The sequence below is a fragment of the Centruroides vittatus genome, unplaced genomic scaffold, assembly GCF_030686945.1.
Source record: "Centruroides vittatus isolate TY-2023 unplaced genomic scaffold, ASM3068694v2 contig_927, whole genome shotgun sequence".
In the NCBI taxonomy this organism is placed as follows: domain Eukaryota; kingdom Metazoa; phylum Arthropoda; class Arachnida; order Scorpiones; family Buthidae; genus Centruroides; species Centruroides vittatus.
In genome coordinates this window covers 2,680,718-2,704,138 of record NW_027122613.1, presented here as the reverse complement: position 1 = coordinate 2,704,138, position 23,421 = coordinate 2,680,718, and the positions used below count along the sequence as shown (strand labels likewise).

The 23,421-nt window shown below is 27.2% G+C and overlaps 1 protein-coding gene across 3 annotated transcripts in view; it reads right to left on the bottom strand.

Moving 5' to 3' along the window:
- The window catches only part of LOC136984774 (neural cell adhesion molecule 2-like), a 135,175-nt gene that overhangs the window by 16,182 nt on the left and 95,572 nt on the right, over positions 1-23,421 (bottom strand). For all 3 annotated transcript variants that reach the window (XM_067281904.1, XM_067281903.1, XM_067281900.1), the window contains 5 exons: positions 4,923-5,258; positions 3,079-3,189; positions 2,418-2,621; positions 1,794-2,090; positions 947-1,237 (listed from right to left, as the gene is read on the bottom strand). In XM_067281904.1, the coding sequence (XP_067138005.1) occupies positions 947-1,237; positions 1,794-2,090; positions 2,418-2,621; positions 3,079-3,189; positions 4,923-5,258 (1,239 nt within the window). The remainder of the gene's footprint in view (positions 1-946; positions 1,238-1,793; positions 2,091-2,417; positions 2,622-3,078; positions 3,190-4,922; positions 5,259-23,421) is intronic.

Genomic DNA, 23,421 nt, shown 5'->3' with positions numbered 1-23,421 from the left:
AAGTTTAAAAATTATATATAAATGCATTGATATTATTATTTTATGTGCTGGAAGTGCTTTGTAACTGTAATAAATTAATGTAAACTTCTATAATTTGTGAGAAGAAATATTTTCTATAGATATAATAATTATATAGCACACTTTCTATGAATGATGTGATGGAGTTCTGGATAACTAAGACGAGTTATTATTGTACAATTATGATTTAATTTGTTTTAAATTATTCTGTGCCTACTTGGGCCTTTTTTTAATCAAGACTTATGTAATATGGAAGGAATTCCTCCCATACTACAGGTGTAATAAGAGCCCTCTGCCTACTGGAGCCTTTTTAAATCAGGCCCCAGTAGGCATATAATACTTTAATACGAATTAATTAAAGGCAGGAAGATAACTTCACAAAAAATATGATTTAATTTGTTATATTTTGCATAAATAATGTACTTATTTTAAAGTGAATTTAAAATTATATTCAGAATCTTACAATATAAGTTAAACAGACTTTTTTTTTTTTTTTTACTGAAAACTCCCAAATTAACTGAAATATTTTACGGGTCATTAGTAAAATATAGAGTTCGCTGAATATTTTTGCTGTTATAGAAAAAAATAACCATAGCTTTTGTTATAAAAACTATAGAAACTGTCTGTTTGCCATGTTTGAAAATGACCCATTCATCAAATAGGCGAGGATACCTTAGAGGCCTATAAGAAGTGTCCGGTATATTATACTGTCGCCTGACCCGAATTTATGACACAGTAAACTTCAGTTTCATAAAATTGATCAAGGTAAAGTTGCACATAAATCAAAACTGTCAACCATTTACAGCAAATTTCTTCTTTTTTTCGTGCATGCCCTCCTGTAACTGTGTCTATCAATGTATATCTATCAATGTAAAAGAATGAATTATTGCAAAAAAGTTTTCTTATCACGTATACATTATTTACTTACACTGAACTTCCAGTTGTACATCTTTACTCTTTCCTTCACCTTCTGAATTGGATGCGATGCATCTATAATGACCGCGATGATCCTTCTTCACCTTTTGTAATACAAGTGACTGATTAATCATTATTATTCCGGGATTCGTATTGCTGAAGAGTGGTTTACCATCGAAAATCCATCCCAATTCTGTTACTCTAGGATTTGCTTTAATGTTGCACTCGAAGTAAACGTCGCTACCTTCTTTAATTTTCGATCTCAATATATTTGCTCCAAGTGCTAAATTCAATATGGGCGCATCTGGAATACACAATTATGGTCAATATTTTCGCTGTGAGATAGTTAAATTCCTTTTTTTTAAATAGAAATATTGTGGAAATGTTTTTAAAACTTGTAAATTTAATATTAAACCTTGAACATCATTAAAAAAAAGTTCTATTCCTTAAATTAATATACGGAATAGAACGTTTTTAAAATGATGTTCAAGGTTTAAGATGTGTATTTAATAAATATTTTTTACATTTCTTCTCGTGTATATTATATTTGGCAATCTTTCTTCAGCGAGAATTTGTCTTTTGTTTTAAATAAACAGGATCGAACTGTATTTTTGTGTGTGTTTTGGATTTTCGAGACACCCTTTCGTTTCGGTTAAAGTGGTAAAAAGAGAAACGACAGGGAAAACCCATTTCTTCAAATATTGTTGTTGAAATGTGACGTTTAGACACGAACTAAGTAGAAAAGTCATTTATATCAATAAAAAGTCTCGGGTGGTGTATCTGATATCGTCACGAGCTTGTCGTGAAGAAAATTCAGATAGATTAGTAGAAATTTATTATTTTGACACTATAAGACTCACAGTGTACATTGAGCAACCATCTATCAGCAATTCCACTATTTGGCAACGACGGATGGTCTGCTCTGCAAGACAAAGATTTCCCGTTGTCGTCCACAGAAGGTGTGAATGTTAGCAAACTGGTGGTGATGTTTCCATCATCCGAAACGCTCTCCTTGTACGATTCTAGCTTCTTGCCGTCTTTCCACCACGATAAATGTGCGGGAGGCCTCGAACCGGTACTTTCACAAACTAATTTTACTTCCTGTCCAGCTGATACGGGTCGATTCGATTCGATGATGTAAACTTCGAGTGGCTTCACTGTAACATATAGAACAAACGGATTATCACATATAAACATCGTCATTTTTCTTTTTCCTTTTTCATTTTCTATCTACCTTAACAGTAAAAGGTAGTGAGGAAGTCAAAAATGGCTTAAGTCCAAAAGAATTCAGGGCAAAATGCCAAGTATTCTAGAAATTCTATCAATGTGATTCTTCTTCCTCACATTTATTACACCAAAAATATCTTTAGAAGTAGAAAGGTATTAAGATTAAATTGATTATTTTTTAATATATTAATTTATAAAATTATATGGAGCGGATGAAAGTAATGATTATTTAATGATTTTCTTTATGATTAACTTACAGTTAAGATCTAGGATGACAGAACTAGTCTTTGGAACCGTTAAGTTTGTGTTGGATGCTTGACAAGAGAAAACTTCCATAAGAAAAGATCTTTGTAAATTCTTAAGAGTCAGTTCGTTCCTGACGACACCTTTGACTGTTGGTTTGTAACTGTCATCTAGTAATGTAGACCCTCTCCACCAGGTAACTGAAGGAGGTGGTGAACCTGTAACAGATGTTCCGTGTAAGTACACTAAATGGATTTGTCCGTTGTCCGTCTGTTATTGACAGATGTTACAGAATTACAAAAACTAAGTAGCTATAACGGATAATGTTGTTTGTGAGTTTTTAGAAAATATTACTTTCCTCCCCTCCTCTTATTTTTTCTAATCATAAATTACGAGAACATTACTTATAACTCAAGTAACTTAGCAATAAGTAAAGCTATAAAAGTAAAGAATGTATTTTGTTTAAAAGATTTTTACAGTGCAATTTCTAAAGGCAATTTATATTTTTACTCCCATTAAATTGTCCTATTAAATAAATAAGTAAAACTTTGATAATTTTTAAATAAATAATCGTTATTTCAACAAACTTTAATTCAATTTAAAAGAATTAAATATAATTAATGTAATTATTAATTGAATATTTAATTAAAATAAAACTTTTTTTAAAATACTTACCACCTTCAGCTTCGCATATTAATATTAAATAAAACCCTTCATCGTAAGGGCCTATGATATCTCGCATCCTCTGCCCGTGTTCATCCTTGATGATAACATCATTTGGTGGTACTAAATATTTTATAAAGTTAAAATTAACATTATTTTAATGATTTTCTAATTAAATTATGTATTAAAATTATAAAATAATCATTTATATTATTAAAAATATAATGTCTTATAACGTAAATACACGAAATAAATCATCAAAACTTGTCATTTTTTATTCTCTCACATAAAAAATATATATATATATATATATTAATTTATTTTCAGAAATTCGATTAATATGTATTAAAAATCATACTAAATAGTATATAAATTAAAATTTTTACTTAATATTGAATATAAAATTAATTTTTTTCCCTCGATTTCTTGACATTTTAATTACGGTTTTTAATTTATCATTGGTAAAAACTTTGACTTTTAACTTATCCACCAGACCATAAACAAAATTAAAACTTATAATACATTTTAAAAAATCTAATTTAAATATCGTTCACTTTATAAAATTAGAAAAAAAAATTCAATTTGAAAAATTAATAGAGTAAAAGAAGAAGAAGAAGAAGAAAAAAACAAGTTTCAGTTGCTAAGTTGCGCATTATATAGGAACTGGATAAAAATATTTATTTAAATTATGTTTTTTTTACTTTTTTTTCGTTTAATAACAAATCTTTGAAGTAGAAAATTAATAGAAAAGGATATTTAGATCGAAAGTTATTTTCGAAAAATATCAAACAGAAATTGTTTCATTAAAAGCGCGTTAACATTAAGAAGAATATTGGAAGCATAAAACAACTTTGCAAGTTTTATAACACAGAAAGATGGAGCCATTCGAGGAAAGTCTGTAAGATTTTAATAACAGTCGAGACTCTCGTTTCTTCCCACAATTTACCATAATTAATTAAGACACAAACATTAAATCGATGATAGGAAAGTTTTATTAAAATGCGAAGTACAAGATAATAAATTTTTTTTTTTCTTTCTTAAAAGTTCCGTACAACACACAACATATTGTGTTTTCGTTAAAGTATCGATCGAATAATAAATTTTACAATTATTTCTTAATTAAATATCATTTGTATATTATAATTTAATGAGGAATTTTTTACGCTGGGAGATAGCCAAACTTAGCAGTGCATTTTTTTTTAAAGGAATTTATTTATATATCTTAACTGTTTAAGAAAATATTAAAGTGATGGATATGCATATTTTCCAGATAGGAGGCAACAAAATACGATTTTTTTTAAAAAGAATATTCTTATCAGTCTCATACGATAAGCGGGGCGTACATATCCAGATGCACATTTTTAACGACTTTTTCAGAAATCTTACTGTTACATATTTACCAAGGATACCTCAAATACGAAATTCGTCGACGATTGAAGAGAAGAAACCAATATTCTAAAAGTAGTAAAAATCTACAAGAGAAAAACCATAAATTGTTGAACAACCGAAAATTTTGCTGATCCTAGATAAAAAAATAAAAAGAATAAAAGAAAAAAATTACTTCTTTTCGCATCGATGATAAGGAGAACAAGAGCTCCTTTACAAAAGCTAACATACAATTGTTTCCTTCATTTTGTATTCCATTCTATCTCTGGTGCTTAAAAAGCACTCTTGGAAAACTTTACTTAAAAACTAAAAAAAAAAAAAAAATAAAATATGACGGTTGACCCTTCTAAACCGATACCCAGTATACAAGTTTTATACTGTAAGTAAACTCTAGGTGAATTTTAACATTAAACATAAACCACAATCGACAGAGGAATACAAAATTGATGAAAAATATATGTATACGTTACCTATGACTCGAAGTCTTAGACGCCTGAGTACTGTCCTCGATCGCCTGTAATCTACCCTACACTTGTATTCACCGGCATCTTCTATTTTGACCGGGTCTAGAACCAATCTAGGAATTTTTGAAGTCACGTCGAAATGTGCCCTGGAATCCAATTCCGTACTTGGAAAATGTTTGGCATTTTGAAGTGTACTCTTTCTGGAATCTAAGGTGTAGATTGGTACTCCGAAGTCGCCTTTATACCAAAGGATGATGGAAATATCTTCTTCGACTGTACGGATACTGACGTTGCATGGTAGTACTACTTTTCCACCGAAAACGGCTTGGTATTCTGGAATGACTGAAAATACGAGAATGTTTTAGCTATTTCTTTCTATTATGTGGAACGTATGTCTTATCTGATCGATTCTGTCAACCTATCTGTTTTGATCTTATTGAAAATTTTATTGGTACTTTACCGAAAAGGAGGAAACAAACTTGGTGATTTAGTTCGAAATAATTGGAATGTCTTATTTTTCTTTTCGTTACTTTTATTTATTTATTTATGTTCATATTTTGTGAAAAATATAAGAATGATGAAGTTTATATTTCATTTAAAGAGTAAACCTTGTTACTCCTTGCAACAAGGAGTAACAAGGTTTACTAATAAGGAGTAATTACAAAAATAAGAATTTGTCTTCTTGTTTAAACTGTTTAGACAAGTCGACAAATTCCTATTTTTCTCATATGTATACAGCTCAATTAAGACGATAAATACATAAATAAACAATGATTAATCAAGTTATTTTTCTTATATCTATTAAAAGTTTTAATACTTAATCAAGAGATAAATAAGCTATTATTATGTATAATTTTCTAGAATATTTTAAAATAATATACTTAAAAAATTATTAATATATACTTTATATTCTTAAAGATGTTTAGACATTATAGAATAATAATAGAAGAATTAAAGAATTCATAAACATTTTATTTTCTTCTTTAATTTTTTTTTAATTTACTTCCTAACATATTTTTGCTTTACACAGATTTAAATTCGATATAAAAATATATTTTAAAATTATAATTAATTTTACTTCTTGTTTTTACAAATTTACGCATTAAATACACTTAATTGAATATCTTCATTTAACTTAGATTAATTTCGAAAGTTATTATTATTATTATATCTAACAGATTTAATAAATTAAAGAATTATATTTACTAAGATCTTTGAATAATTAGAAATTTGAACATTTTAAAGAGATTTTTCAGTATTTTAAATTAATCCAAATTTTAAAATTTAATTAATTTCAATAAGTTAAAACAATTCTCATGATGATATTATCGGCTTTATACTTATTCGAAGTTTTATTGTAAATAATTAAAGAAAAAAAAGTGTATATTATTTTCCTTAAATTAATCCTGTTTATAATTATAAATATTCGATCGATTTAACTTAAAATTTTATAAAATTATACGATCGAAAACTAAATTTAATTTTTGACTATTCATGCCAACTTCCTAATTCTATAATTAGAGGAAACTAAGAAAATTAATAATGCAAATTTAATTATCTTTTCCTCTAAATTATCTAAAGTTAGTTTATTTAGTTCTTGTTATTATTGTGAGCCTTTGTTTCGATTATCTAATCATTAATATTGAGCAGAATTATTCATCTAGAACATTGCATCTCAACCTTTATCACATTGGAAGAGAACATCGTTAAGAAACAATACAGTTAGAGATTACAAAGTGGATCGCGAGATACCGGTTGGTAAACCGGTATAAACTTAATTTCCTAATTTAACGAAGAGAGAGAGGGGTGGGGAGAAAAAATGAATTTATTTAAATACCTTTAAAAATACCAAAAGTTTATCTCATTATCAAAAGAGAAAATAATAATAAAAGATATCAAGTTTTAAAAAGAAGAAGAGATAAAACCATTTCTATATATAAAAAAAAAAAAAAAAAAAATGGTAGTAGGAAATTTTTCAGTCAATCGTTATCTGAGAAAGTAAATGCAAAGCAGTCTCTTCTTTGTTATGATGTTTGCCTCAGGCATCTTTACGCACCAAGAGGGACCACAGAGTTTCCAACTTCCATCATTTGTTAAGTAGAAAAGAATTTTAACAATCTCTGCCAAATATATAATCTACCAGGATAATATTTAAAAAAAGAAAAGAAAAAAAAACATACAATTCTTCCTTTTTTTAAGATAAAAGGATAATTATTTTATTACCATAATTTGTAATTTCCTTTTGTTTAACTATTATTATTAATTGGTTAAGTAAAAACGATATTTTTAAGCATTTTTCTTGTAGTCGAAATTAATGGTTTAGTAGTGCACACGTACACTGTACGTCAGAAGAATATAATATTTTTGATTAGTTGTTGTAAATGAATTAATTCCCTTGTAAATTGGGTCTTTTGCTTTCAATTACGTTTTGCTTAATGAGTTATTTGTTTGGATTTTTCCTTTAAAAGATGGCGAATACAAGGAGGTTGTTAGATAATTACAATGTCAAGAGTAATTTTCTTTTGGATGGACTCGATTATCGTTCGGTAAGAAAGAGAAGTCGGAGATTCACCAAAACAAAGAAATTGGATAAACATCAAGAAAATAAACAAAATTTCCCTTCCTAGATAGAGAAAAAGCAAACGTTTCTCGTTAATTCTTTTTCCTCTTCTTTATTTTATATATATATATTTAAAAGTCTAGAAGAAAGATGAAACTTGAAGAAAATTTAAACCGATTGCGAACTAGATTTCAGAATTTAACATGGAAATTGAATAAAGAAGATATATGCGATGATGTCAATTGACCATTTGAAATTTTTTACTAAATATAAAAAAAGGGATGTAAATTGAGTGTAAAAAAGCAAAAAAGAATTTTATTTTTGAAGAAGAAGAATCTATCAAACGTATAAATAAATTGACATATTTATTGAAAATGTGAAGAATTTCAGGGATGAAATTGTAAAATGTTCGAATATAATTTAACGAATTTAAATCTAAACGAAGTAATATAACTTATAAAAATGTAAACGAATTGAAGTAAAATATAAAAAAATAAATAATAATAATAATAATGTAAATATATTTCTAGTAAAAGAACGTGTATATATGTATATATATTTTTGGTAGAAGAATATGCAGAATTATGAAAATTTATTTCTGATAAAATTTCAAGACGAAATAATATAAAAGAGAAAATTGATATAAAAAAAATTTCCAAGTAAAATGTAAATTGATATAAAAACAATTACAAAAATTCCAAACTATTTTCGAAATATTCTTGAAGAAAAATTCTTAATCAATTCCGTACAAAAGTTCAAAACTTTAGTACAAAAATCTTATAAAAAAAATTAATACATTTTTTTTCTTATATTATTAAATATATTTTACTGAATTTCACAAAGTTTTATAAAAGATTTTCTTAAGTTTTTATAACTGTCATTAGAATTTGAATTAAATCTTTCTTCCTTTAAATGAAATCTTTCCTTATACAGACGTGAATAATCTTTACCATAGCGCTTTTATAGAATACTAATAGAATAATGAACCTTTTATTACGTTTATACAACGAATATCATGTGTAAATGCATCTTGGTCATGTGTTTATGCGTTTTCTTTGTCGGAAATGCAATTAACTTTGCTGTTATCTAATTTAATGGTGACATGTTTAATGAAAGATTAAAAAGAGTACCGAAAAGGTAATTAATTTATCATTAATTTCATTATAACTAATGTTTCGATATTAGAGAATGCAGACTGACAATCGTACTTCTCTGTTTATGACTAGAAAATACAATATAAGGAATATATAAAATTGATATATGACACGGTTTTGAATGTTGAAAAGATAAGATTCTGGAAAAGATAATATATATTTTAAAATAAACTATTTATGAGAATATCAAAATTTATGACGGTTTGTAAACATAGAAACAAAGATTTACAGTGAAAAACTAAAGTGTTTTTTTTAAATTTTCATTGTTTTTTCTCTTATATTTCTGACATTTTATAAGAAATTTTGCATTTGTCAAGCCTGAACTATGATTATTATTCACGGGTTATCTTTTGTATAACATAACTTTAATAAATGGAAACTATTTATCATTTCAATGTGCTTCATCCTTTTATATGTGGTGAATTAAGTTAATATTTTTTATGTTAAAAACTATTAAAAATAGTTTATGAAGTAATTCCGGAAACATCTAGGAGAGATTCCACTTGAATAATGAGATGATTTCGGTAATATAATAATGATAAAAGACTTACAACAGATTAAACTAACAAACTCTAGGTTGATACGATGATAACTTAGATTTTACCGTGGATTATGACTGTTAAAAATGACTGTACAGGTCAAAGGTTATTCAATACAACCAAAAATAGCAAAAGAGGAAAAAGAATTGCGGCTTGTACACCATAACTCTTATACAATTGTCTCGCCTGGATGAAAGTTTTACTCATCTTCTTATATTACTTATTAAGCTTTAAAAAAAAGGATAGAAAATTTGTTTAAATTCCTGAAGGCTTTAATAAAAAATAATAAATTAAAACTTTTGCACATTTTTTTCTTTAAATTTTGGTTAATTTCTTCAAGAAGGAATCATCTCGTTTCGTTAGAAACTCTTCATTGCAATGGAAGATCATAAACAGCAATACTTAATTAATATTATTTTCATGCTCGATGCTTTCGTAACAGTAAAACTATTTTCCCAAAGCTAAAATAAAGGAGTTCTTTTTACTTTTGAACTCGTAAAACATAAAAAAATTTCAAAGAAGAGAGAGAGTGGAGAGAAGAAGAAGAGGAAGAAGAGGAGTCAAACTTTAAGAAATAAAAAAAGAATTAATTTATAATTACTAAACTTTCTTAAAAATTTTTCGCTTATTTTTTCGAGTAACTTATTTTATTATCGTAGTAGTAAACTCAACCTTTCAGTTATAAAACGATGAACGTCGTTGTAAACTGCGAATAAAACTATCTTTCCAAACTCCCAGGGTGTAACTTTACAGCAATCAATAAAAATCACCATTTACACTTTAAGTTTAGACTTTTATGAAAAATTTATAAAGATATAATTTAATTATTGAATTTCATAAAAATATCGTTGTAATAGTACTTAAATCGTATAAAATTAATAAAGTGAAAAATCCCCTTGCGTGTATATAATTACTCAATTGCTGCAAGACACAAGTACTTAATGGTTCATAAAAATTGCTAGTTGTTTTAAATATCACCCTTGATACCACTACTGCTTGTCTGTCCTCTGATTGTTTTTTTTTCTGCCATTAAATTTGACATGTCTTAAGCATTAACAGCTTTAAAAAAATTGATAAAATGATTATAAAGTTCAATGCTTATCTTATTCAAAAATGATAAGTTTATATCGAAATAACTGACAATTTTGTAGTTCCTATACAATGTTTTTATAAAATTAATCATACTTTATGTTCCTAAAACATTTTAGAGTATGGAAAGTATACAATTTTTTATCTCGATATGCTCTTTTTGGTAAAGTAAGCAATGAGAATTCTCTTTTAAAATGTTATTTTTGAGAGATAAACTATGCTAAACTTCATCAAAAATTCTTTCATCAAGGAAAATAAACGAGGCTTAATTTCACTAAAATTCTTTTTTTAAGGTAAAATAAACATAGCTAATTAATTACAATGGAATTTTTTTCGAAGAATAAACTTCAAACTATCTGAAGAAAATCAAAGTACACTTAACATTTAACATTCAATAAGCTAATTTAATATATATATATATTTTATTAAACTTGGCATCCACTAAAGGGAAAAAAACATTTAAAAAAATGAATGCATTCACTCCGATATTTGACCGAAGTTTTTGAAGATTAAAAACGGTCTGATCGATATTTTAAAACTCGATTTTAAGATATTTTAAAACGATAAATCAAGCAAAATTTTGATAGAATCGATTAAGTCACCGCATCGATCGCCGAAGAATTAAACGTAGAATTTAAATATTTTATCATTTTTCCTATTATTTTACTAGTAGATATTTTAATTAATTTTATAATTTATCGAAATTAGGAAGCCGTTAAAAGAACGAAGCGTAACTTAGATTTAATATAATAACAAATAGTAATATTGTGGTTTCGAAAGTGAAACAGGTTGATTACTGTTTTCTCAAACCAATTAAAGTCGATCGATCGGAAAAGACATTAAGGAGGTGATAGAAAAGAATATACTTCATGTTCCACTATTGTCAATCTACTATAACGGTGTCGTTGCTCTAATCGAAGAGCGTGTACATAGTTGAGTGGTGTGTAGGATTAGGATGTTGACCATTCAGAAAAGTTGACTATTAAGCTTCGTGAATTCTCACCGAATAAGTTGTAAGAGAAGCAATAGCTTACATTTGCTCAGGAATCGCTATAAACTCCAAATTGTTGTACTAAAATTTTCTTGCTGTTTACACTCTGATGAACCGGAGAAATGGAAGGGGAGGTGGTAAGCACTTTACTCCCGTTTTCGGATCGATAGGGAAGAGATCCCTTTAATCTCTTTTGTCCCCATTTTAGGGGGTGGAGTAGACACTCCCGCAGGCACCGACAGTCAACCCATTTCATTTCTTCTGTGAAATTGTTGTCTCTGTTGGAGAAAGTTTCCGTAACTGTCTCATAAACCTTATATAACTGGACATGACTTTCTGTCCACTGATATAACTCGATCCTGACGGCTGGAAGATAAACCGTCCAAAAAAGGAGAAGGGGGAAATGAAGAAAAAAAAACAACAATAATAAAAAAAGAAAACAAAGAATATAGTTGGATGCAAGCGTCGAGTATTATCTTCTAGTGGAGACGTTTGGCTTGTCTATCCATTTACGAATGGATGACGCACAATTCTCCATTTTTCATAAAGACAACTATCTTCTTTGATACATTGTTTTCTGTTCTTAATCGTGATACGAATAAAATCGTTTTTAAATAAATAAACTCTCGTAGAATATAAATTTATTATTTTATTTTTTAAGAAGACATTAGAAAAAATTTTTTCGAAATAATTTTAAAATAATTTAATAATATTAAAGAAAACAATTCATCTACAAAAGCAAATTAATAAGTTAATATAATTAAATTTAATTGATCAATTATTTATTTAAATGATATTATAAAAATTGTAATTAAGATTTAATTTTTACGTTAATTTAAAGCTCTGTTGTACATTAAGAGTGTCTTTAATTACGAATCCTTTTTTTTTTCGTAAGGGAAGAAAAACAACGAAGAAATAACGATTAACGAAGAAAATAGCAATAAAAAACAATTAATCTTAATTGTTTTGTATAATGCAAATTGAAACTCTGATGATTATATTGTGGAAAATTTCAGTAAACTATTACAACACTAAAGGCTAACACATTAACAACACCAGAGTTTTCTAATCACATTAATCTAAACGCGTACAGTATTGACAGTACAGAGATGTGTCTGTACACTACAGTCTTTGTGTCTACAGCTTTAGATCGCGGTCATAAATTAACTGAAGTGTTTCTATCCTAAAAAAAAACATAGAAAAAATACAACTTTTTTCGCGAGAGCAATCAATATTTATATTGTTTGCACTTCGAATAATACTGTTAACATCAGATGTTTAGAATTGCTAAAGTGGCATTTGGTATTTTGTGTACCTCAATTTTATATTCCACTCGATTTAACTCTTATGGTTGTTCTCAAATTAGTATAAGTACATAAACGAAGAAATTGCACATTTAAGAATGTCGTGTTAATAGGCCCCATTCTTGGAAAGTGATACAAATGCGATAATACAAGTTAAAAAATTGTTTTCTATATATTTTTACAGACAGCACATAAATTCTCGGCTCTAACAAACTAAAGAACAAAAAAAGGGAGGGAAAAAAATTAAACCCATCTCAATTTTTCTCTCAAATCTCCGTTTCCAATGAGAGATGAAAGAGAATCTCTAATATAATAAATCAGTTATTGGTATCCTTTAAAGGGATTGGTGTGCTGTTATCCGAAGCCAAAAGACTGTCCACGTGTTCAAATGTTAAGTTATGGTGCATTTATCAGGAGCTAAAACGAAAAAAAGAAAAAAATACATCATATCCCATCTTTCAAGTGTAGCAAAGGATAGGAAAAGAAATAGACCGAGAAAATATGTCACCTAGATATAATGGACATGAAAAGGATACGTGACAAAATAGCTGATTCTCGAAACCAATAAAATCTTATTTTGGATAAAAAAATATAGATTTCTTTACTGTTTTTATAGATATTTATCATAAGTGGTAAATTCTTTAAGATTTATATGAATTTAGGATGCACGCTCGAATGCATACAAGGAAGAGTTTCTCTTGAAGGATGAAGATTTGTTTACAACCGTAAACAAATCTTCATCCTTCCATTGTAAATATTGCATCAAATGCATCCTTAAAGCTACAGTTACATAACCAGGATTTGTTGGTAAAATATGTATAAATCTGTTTTAAAAAAAGGTAATTTATAATCTGTAAAAGTAATTTTTCACTCGGAAATAATCGATCGAAAACGGTGACTAGATTCACCAATGGGTTATAAAATAGGATGAGGCTTTAAGAGTTAGCAGTTTGGAAAATGGATAAAAAAACGTTACAAAAAATTCAATATGTTATGTATTAAATCATTTATATACCATTTCACATCGATATAGGGGTCATCAATAGTAATTATGCTCCTAGAAAAGGCTCTTAACATATATATATTATTCGGTGTCATTACTCTTGGTTAAGCATTCTATGCTTATAGAATACTCTTAATGGTCTACAAATTTTTAATGGTCTTCTGCATATTTTATATTATATAGCAATACTGGTGTTCTCAATGCAGTATGGATAGCGAAATTATGGTATAGATAATAATTAGGCAGTGAAAAATAGAGTTAAACAATATACATTCGTTTTATAATTTATAATAATAATTAACAAGGAAGGATAAGATTTTAAAGGCCATCATTTGCATAATTTATATATTAAAATAGATAGCGAAGGGTTGTACCTGGTACGGCAATATTAGATAATTCATTTGTTATACAATATCGGAAATAATGTACATTAATAGTCGATGCTTAAACGTTAATAGCAAGTAACGTCGACTAAATTCGTTTGTTTAGCAAAAGTAGATAAAATAAATTTTCAATGTCATAACCTAGAGCAAAATTCGTCATACGTATCGATCAATAAAATCCATATTTTCTAAAGCTTCCAAACATTTCGGTAAGTGATGCACGTAGGTAAGAGTTGTGTTTAATTAAAGAGTGATTTAAGTAGCCCATAATGCTAAGTCGTAAATAACTTAAAGGCTAAGTTAAAGGAGGCGAGACCTTTTCGCATTTCGTTACTGTGTATCCTAGAATCCATAAAACTGTTTGATCTCCTTCGTTCATCACTCTTAAGGTTAATTAAACTTGCATATTACTCTATACTAAACGTTCTTAATGTTCTACTTTGGTAGCGATTTGCGTGCCATCGTCATTCAATGTATAAAGATCAAGTTGTTTGTGTGCAGATTTTTGGCATTTAAAATTGATTTACGACTGGAATTTTTTTAAAAAACTCGTCATTCTTGTAAACAACTATTCATTAGAATTGTTATTTTTATAGACTTAATTGGATTTCGCTTAATCATTCGATAGTTAATGGAACTCTCTACTGGGCATCTTTATTTTTCCTGTCTATATATACAGTCATTAGTATCGGATAAAATAACAGTTCGATGCTTCTACAGTAGTAGTTAATTAACAACAGGTTATACAAGAGTATACATTTACAATATTAAAATGTTCCGGATAAGAAAAATGATCTTTTATACACTATTTTAACGTTTTAGAATTATTTATAATCAAATTAAACGAGACAATGTAGTTTATTGTACAGTATACAGCTTGTTTATTGTTAAACTTTGTAAAATAAGTAGAAATATTGGCTTGTCTCAAAATACGAAATGAGATACTGTAAAAGTTTTAATGGAAATCTATATTCAAAACTTACGTGAACAGAATAAGAAAGAACTATAAAAGTTACTAAAGATCAATACAACGATGCAGTTAAGTCTTGTAGGTTGTATGTGTGTGTGTGTGTGTGTGTGTGTGTGTGTGTGTGTGCGCGCGTAACAAAACAAAAATTTCTTCCAGAAAACCAACATAACGTCTCTCTTTTCTATGTATATATGTATGTAGAATATACATATATTTTAATAAAATATATTTAAAATAAAAAAAAGAAGAGAAAATGTCTTACGGTAGATCAGTCTAATCTGTTTCCAAAATCCATCTCCGTATACAAGTATGCTACTTTTTCTTGCATAGTTTTACTTGCACGATATTTACAGCTATGTTTCTTTTTACATTTTCACAATATACTTTATTAAATTACAAGTAAAAATTAAATTAAATTTGTTAAATAAAAACTTAATTTACAATCAAAAGTTTAATTTAAAAATTTAGTTAAAATCTTATTTAAAAAATAATAAAGACTTTATTACTTAAAATGTTCAATAATAAAGAGACTGCGCCTATAAATTATAATAAAAACAAAAAAATATACATTCAAAACAACGTATTCAATACTAAAAAGTTAGAATTGAAAAGTTCAATACTGAGGACATTCACTAAGAAAAGTTGAATACTTAGAAAAACTACAAACTTTTTAAGATCTTTTTAAAAATTTGAAGAATATTGAAACGGTATTGTGAGTCGAAAACATAAAATAGCATCTTGACCACATTATACGGTTAAAGGAGCTTGTTACAATAAAACAAATAGCCTAAAGTTTAATGCGAAGATTGGTGAGCTGAAGATAGAAGCTGGACGACTCGTACGAAACAAAGAAATATAAGGAAATATCTCTTATAAATGGAAAATTTATGAAAATTATTCATCAAAAAAGACTTAAAAAGAGTATTCAGTTGTAAAAAAAATAGAAACATTTCCCATTAAATTGTTCCTTCTTATATATTTGTGAAACGTACGAAGAAGAAAAGCAATATAGAAAAAGTGAAGCGTGATGGTTGGACCAAGGCTTTTGAGTATTTGTGAGGATCGTATTATTCGTGGCCGAGTCAAAACAATCGATCCGCAACATCGCAAGTAGTGGCAAATGAATGGAAAGCATAAACCTCTCCCTATGTCAAGAAGTGCTCTTATACTTCCTAGTCGATTGCTTGGAATGCGAATCGACGAAAAAATTCCACTGGAAAAATCGCGTTAACTGCTTTCACCATAGCAGAAAGAAATCAACTAACTTAAGAACATAGATTCTTGACAAGGCCTTAATGGAAAAATGTAATATTTTAAGAACTAAAGTAAAAAAAAAATTTTTTTTTGCTTATTTCTTCGAAAATTGGTCTGATTGACAGACCGAAATTCCATCAAAAATGAGTATAATATCCTTTAAAAAAAATGCTTTTTAACGAAGAGGGCGGTCCAAAACCGAGAACAACGATTTACAATGAAGCCATTGAATCAAGAATTAACTGACTTTGGGCCACCCTGCGTAGTTTGTAGAATTTAACAGAAGAAATAGTTTTAAAAAAGTCTGCACAGTACATGTTACTATCAATTCGAACTTAACTATGAAACTGCTGTTCACGCATCGTAGTGCTTGAACCCTATCCAGATCTCTCTTATATTTTTCAAGAAGATTTGGCATTGTTCCCATACACCAATACATTATAAGTAGGAATTTTATTCAATTTTTATACATTCATTTTACTGATTATTTAATTTTCTTTTTCCTCTCTCTCTCTCTCTCTCTCTCTCGTTTAGACACACGGTATCAAAAATACCGCATTTAATGAACTCGATGCATCAAGAAATGAATATTTATAAGGTAAAATTAACCGTAAATATGTAATAAAATAAATTTACGAAGATGTGTTTGTGAAGAATGTAAAGGTATAGCAACTTGTATGGATTTGACACGCGATTACACCAGATTTTTGTTGTTGATAGCTTGTTGATTCAGCAAAACTACTGAATTAGCAAACATTCTGCAAACAAACAACAGAAATAAATATTTTGAAACATTTTCGTCGCTTTTCTAATGTTAAAATTGATGTATGAAACTATTAACATAGCATTTTTCATAAAAATAAACGTGTTGCGAATTAAACCGCAAATTTTATTAGATCCAGCGTGTTAAAAATTAATTGAAATTGTTTTTCCAACTTCTGTACATTATTTACAAGGAAGAATTTTATATTTTATTGATTTTTATGGCTTAAAATATTTTTAATCACGACCACAACATGCAATAATTTTATGCAAAAATACGACAAAAAATAATATAAAATTAAAGTTTATTCTGATAATTAGTGAAATACCTGTGTTTTATTTGTTTTACAGAATTTATTGTATATTTTTATAGCTTCAGGAGGGATATCTCTTCATATTTGTAACATATTCCACATCCTATCTAGCCTCTCTCACCTCTTAATAAGTAAGATTTATAATTAAAATAATTTATTTATCATCATTTTCCTTATCCTCTTTCTTCTCCACATCATTATCAACCTTCCCTCCTAAATAATTATATTTAAAATGTATTTATAAAAGTATATAATAAAAGTCAACTAATGTACTAAATTTTATCACGAATAAATATCTCAAAATGTGTATATAGCTTATAAATTAAAAAAGAATTTAACGAAGTGTATAGGCCTATGTTGTACAGTAAGAGTCTGATAAATCTGAAATTTTAAGAGTGATGCTTAAGAGGGTTAGATAAGTCTGAGATGCCTTCATAACAAGTATGAGATGTGCTATGATAACAAGTATTATTAGAGAGCTTGATGCCTCATTTATCTATGGTATATTGATAATAATTATCTATTAATCTCATAAAGTGCTAACTTAAACACGCCTTTCAATCAAATATGCTTCAGAATTTGCTTAAAATAACTTTCGAATATATTAATAAACATTATTTTACTTTATTTTAAATAAAGAAAATAATATTTTAAAAATTCCATTATTTCAACATCCTTTTATTTTTTAATATAATTATATTTAAAAAATAATTTTACAAAAAATAATTATATAATTTTATATTTTAGTAAATTCTATTAAATTTTTTCTACTTATTTATATATTCTAAAGTAATTAGTTTATATATTTATATTTTAATAAATAAAATTGATTTACTTATTTATTTATTATTTATTAGTATTATTTATTTATTTTAATAATAAAATCATGTCAAAAATTTGGAGATAAATTTTAAATATAAAATTATCCAAATTAAAAATTCTGAAGATAAAAATATATTTATGAGTTTCATCCTCTTCCTGTTCGTTCATTATTATTATTCGTATTCACTTTCTCTTCCTCTTTCTCCTCATTATTCTTTTTTATCCTCTTTCTACTCCTTCTCCTCATAATTATTTTTTCGTCCTTCCTCTATCTTAACATTATCTTTATCCTCTTCTCTCATTTTCCTCTTCCTTCTCCTCTTCATCATAATTTATCCTTGTTTCTTTTCTCCATCATAATTTATCCTTTCCTCTTCTCTTCTTCCCCTTCATCATTATCTTTATCATCTCTCATTTTCCTCTTTCTTCCCCTCTTTTTCACAATTTAACCTCACCTCTCCCTTTCTTTTCTTAATTATTATCTTTATCCTCTTCTCTCATTTTCCTCTTCCTTTTCCTCCTCATCATAATTTATCCTTGCCTCTTCTCTTCCTCCTTTTCATCATTATCTTTATCATCTCTCATTTTCCTCTTTCTTCCCCTCTTTATTACAATTTACTCTCTTTTCATTCTTATTATTAATATCTTTATTCCCCCTTTTCAGGATTACTCTCTCCTTATCATCATCATCATCATCGTCCCCGTCCTCGTCGTCAATACAGAATAAAATAAATGTTTTAAGCGAAGTAACGAAATTAAAATAATTTTAATACACGTCATTCATCACATGAAAAAAAAATTATATACTAAAAATTCATTTACTAAAATGAATAAAATGTATTATTTAAATAATTCATTTTTTAAATGATAAATTAATTAATAACAGAAAAAAAAAGAAAATGTATCTACACAATAAAAGATAATTAAGTTTGAAAACATAATAATTTCTTTCTGTTGATGCTAATTAAGAAAAAAAAAATTATGATTTTAAAAAGAGAATTTATAGAATTCGAAATAAATTGCGTGATTAGCAGAATTAATGAGTCGATATAAATTATATAAATTTTAAATTATAAAATGGACTATAATTATTAAAATAATTTGTTTTTAAAAAATTTGTCTGCGTGATAAATTTTCTTTTTAATTCTTCTCTAAATTATAATTTCGCACGAATAATAATCATAATAACGATAAAATAAACATTAAAATAAACTTTTAAACGTGAAATTCTTGTAAATATTCATTCATGACATGCAAAAGTCACTTTTTAAAAAATAGTTTACCATTTAAAATAATGTAAGAATTAAAATTAAAAAAAATTCTAAAATTATTTTTACTTATTTATTCTTATATAAAATTTAAGTTTTAAGTCTGTCAAATTTATAAAAATTCTGGTACAATTTAAGAAATTTTTATACAATAAAAAAATGAGGAGAAAAAAATGATATAAATTTATAATTTAATTTAATAAATTTTCAGTAATTTAAACCTTATAAATTCATTTTATAAATGAAAAATTTATATATATATATATATATATATATACATTTATTTTTAAAGCTCAGCTCAATAAAGATATATCAAATAAAATTCTAAAATTTCTGAAATAATTTGTGAAATTTATAATATATTTAATACTTTTTTTTTCCTTATATTAAATGTATTTTTAAGGCTAAGAGATCTTCAAAATCACATAAAAGAGAAAATGAGGCATCATTATAGAAAATTTTAGGAAATAAATTTTTAAAACTCGTCGTTAAAATTCCATCTTAAAACTTCTGATGAAGTTAAAGGCATAAAATATTTCCAGAAAAATTTTCTAGATTTCTCGTATCATAATTAAATGACGTAATTTATGAGCGTAAATCGTATAGTTTACGAACGTAAATTGTATTGTTTACGAAGGTAAATTGTATAGTTTACGAACGTAAATCGTATAATTTACAATATGGGTTACATTATCAAGTTTTGTAACGTAAATTGTTTAATTTATGAACACAAATTAAATTATTAGTTCTAAAATTATACAGTTTACGAGTGTATATACAGTATCTTCTAATTTAAACTCAATTTTTAGTGTATTAAATTACTTTCTACACTGGCTACTGTGTTGTAAGCTTGATGAAAAAGAGGAAAAGCATTTCTATAATTGAAATATATATATATATATGTGTAAATTTAAATTCAATTTATGGAGATTTTTCTATAAGAAAATTAAGAAAAAAAAAACAAACAATCTAACTTACGTACGAAATTTTAAATGCATTAAAAGATAAAAATGCCAATAGAAAGAGCGAACAATCAGCAGTTACAACACTTTAAGGGGATTGAAGACGATTTATCTACATCCTATGCCAATGCAAGTGCCGTATAGTTGTTAATGCCATGAAGAAGAAAAAAATAGATGGAACAGTCAAATTTAAGTCTTTAACCTAACAGTTGGGAGCCCTCTCTAATGGTCGAAGTCTGACTCATTGTATTTGTTCTTTATGAGTCATTCCAGCAGCTACAATAACTAAAAGCTGTTAGAGATTATTTTAGAATTACATGTTTAACTTTTATGGAAGGGTAAAATATTCAATTAAATTAGATTTTTAAAAATATATAAATAAATTTTATATATGTAAAATTTGTTTAAATGCCATAAAATAAATGTTAAATTCGATATAGATTTGGCATAAACTACATCAATGTCGCCTGTGATTGAATCGCCACTTTAACTTTTAACAACTACATCTTCACTTTGCAAAATTCTAAATAAGTTTTGCAGGGTTTTCAATTTTGTAGGACATAAGTAATCCATCTTTCAAATTGAATTTTTTTTTCCTAATAATTTTGTAGATTCGCTCGCAGCGTTTAAAAAGTATCAAATTTTTTTTCAATGCCTTCCCTAACATACTAAAGATTTATTTATTTAAAAATATATTTTAATCTCCTTTACCTTAATCATGGTGTAAAAAGTTTCCGAATAAAATAATCGAATTTCTTTAATTTAATTTAACAAAACTGAAAAATAACTCTTTATTTTTTCACGAGTTTTAAAGCATGAATGCTTTAAAGTAACGTATAATTAAATCATAATTAAATTTTATTTATAATTGGAATTCGTTTAACTTGTTTTAAAAATTTTAATTTTTAATCGAATTATTTTGATTTTGATAAATTTTTATTGTAGCTTTTCATTACGTGATTTAAAATCTTCATCTTACTAAATGATGCTGAATTAGATAAAAGGATGCAGGATAAGAATCTCTAGATTCTTAATGTATTTAAATCGAATTCAAATCTTTTGTGACAATCTATGGTATCTTTATTATAATCTTTAAACATATATTTACCCATTTAACATCAAACTTTCATCATTGGTATACGTGATTAATCACTGCCAAATTTCCTAAATCATCACGTTAACATCAATAAATTTATCCTATTAAATAGATCCTTAAGCTATTTTCATCCTACTTAAATAACAAATTTAGTTTAAACCCGTACTATCTAACGATTACTAAATTTGCTCCACATCTTAACCATCCTTCTTCGAATATCAATCTAGTAAAGTCAGATTCGACCATCCTCATCAACATTACCAAACACATACCCTTCCCTTGGGCATCGCTAAACTTTATTCTCGCGAGAATTACTAAACGTAGATCCTTTCTAGAGTATCCTCATGAATATTAGTTTCTTCAACTATTCTCCTGAGCATTATCAAGGTTTTCCTTTAGCAATGCTCATTGGTATCATTATTCTCGCGAGTCTTGCTAAACTTGATAATATCCTTTACTAGAATAGAGTTAAGACAAGATTAAGATGCTTAAATTAATGTTTAAAAATTGAATTAAAGTGTAACGAACAGACGTAGAGAGTGTTACACATTCTATCCTTCGAATCAATATCTTAAAATGGAAAGTCGGAGAAGAGAAAAATGCATATAAAACTACCAGTTATTACTAAAGCTCGTGTCTACGCAACGTAAACATTAGAAAATTTAATTAAGTAGTTTATATTATGCCAAATAACATGGTGCTATAATCATCTAACACGAAGAAGAGCGAGAGAGATGGCAATAAGAGAAAGAAGCAAACTACTACTAAAAATAACTTATATAATTACAAAGTTTGGAATTTTTCCAGGAGAAAAGAATTAATTCCTAAACTATTTAGCTTATACGAAACACATATAACACCTTACATTATGTGATATATATAAGGTTTTTGTGTGTGTTTTTTTTTATGTGAATTGCTGTATCGAATCGAAATTTCGTTTTTCTTGTAAGATCGAATTACCAAGTTGGATTTTCGATTTCTCTTTGGGGGCTTCTAATGTTCCAGAGAACAATGAAGCCAGGGAATGAAGCATTGGGGTAAAATGATTTCTCATTTATATCGTACTGCTGGAGAGAATTATCGACGTTTTAGCTAACTACCGTTGTTTGTGTTACGGAGAAGCAGGTGGTTAATGACGTAACTTATACAAATCTATCTGTCCAACAGGAGTAATTAAGTTCTGTAGCCAAAATGCTAATCCTTTATTTACATTTAAAATTTTCTTAAAGTTTATTATTAAAATGTTTCGCAACTCTTCAAAGATTTCTAATTGTAGAAGGGCGATGAATAGTTTTATTAAAATCTTTCTTTTCTTGTGTTTCATTCCTTATAAATTATAATTTTTTAATTATATTTCATGCTTTACGGTAGATTTTTTTTTAACTGGAGAATTATTTAGTGATGCGATTTTTTTACATTAAACAATTATTTTATTGAAAAATTTGTTAAAAATTTTATTAAAAAGTCTTGAAATTTAAAAGCAATTCTTAAAAACATATTTCAGAACTTTGGATTGGATTGATGCAGAGCTAGATTTATGTATAAGCTAATCAAGCAATGGCTTGGGGCTTTACGTTACGAGGACCCTAGTTCTATTCTCAAAGACAATTTATTATACATCGCCCATTATTATTTGAAGATTGGAGGACCTCTTGTGTGTTGTAGCGCAGGGCCACGGGAAATCTAAATCCTGTTCTGAATTGATGAGATAAGGTAATTCAACACATGGGCGATCTTCCGAAGGGTAGATCTATCCAGACAGGACTTTCTATGGGAAAGTGGCTCCTATTTGGGTGTTAGACACGTGAATATAAAACGAAAACTCCACGTAACCAGCCCGTAGGTCAGAACAACCTACCAGTGTTCACTAGTTTTCACTATTCACTGGGCTTCAGAATTTTGAAGTGAAAATAATATTACTTCATTAGCATGTAGATACAACTAAGAAAAATTAATTTTGCATCTCTTACCAGAAAAATTGTAGAAAATAATAATAATAATATCACATTCAAATCGAGTATAGTACTTTTACTA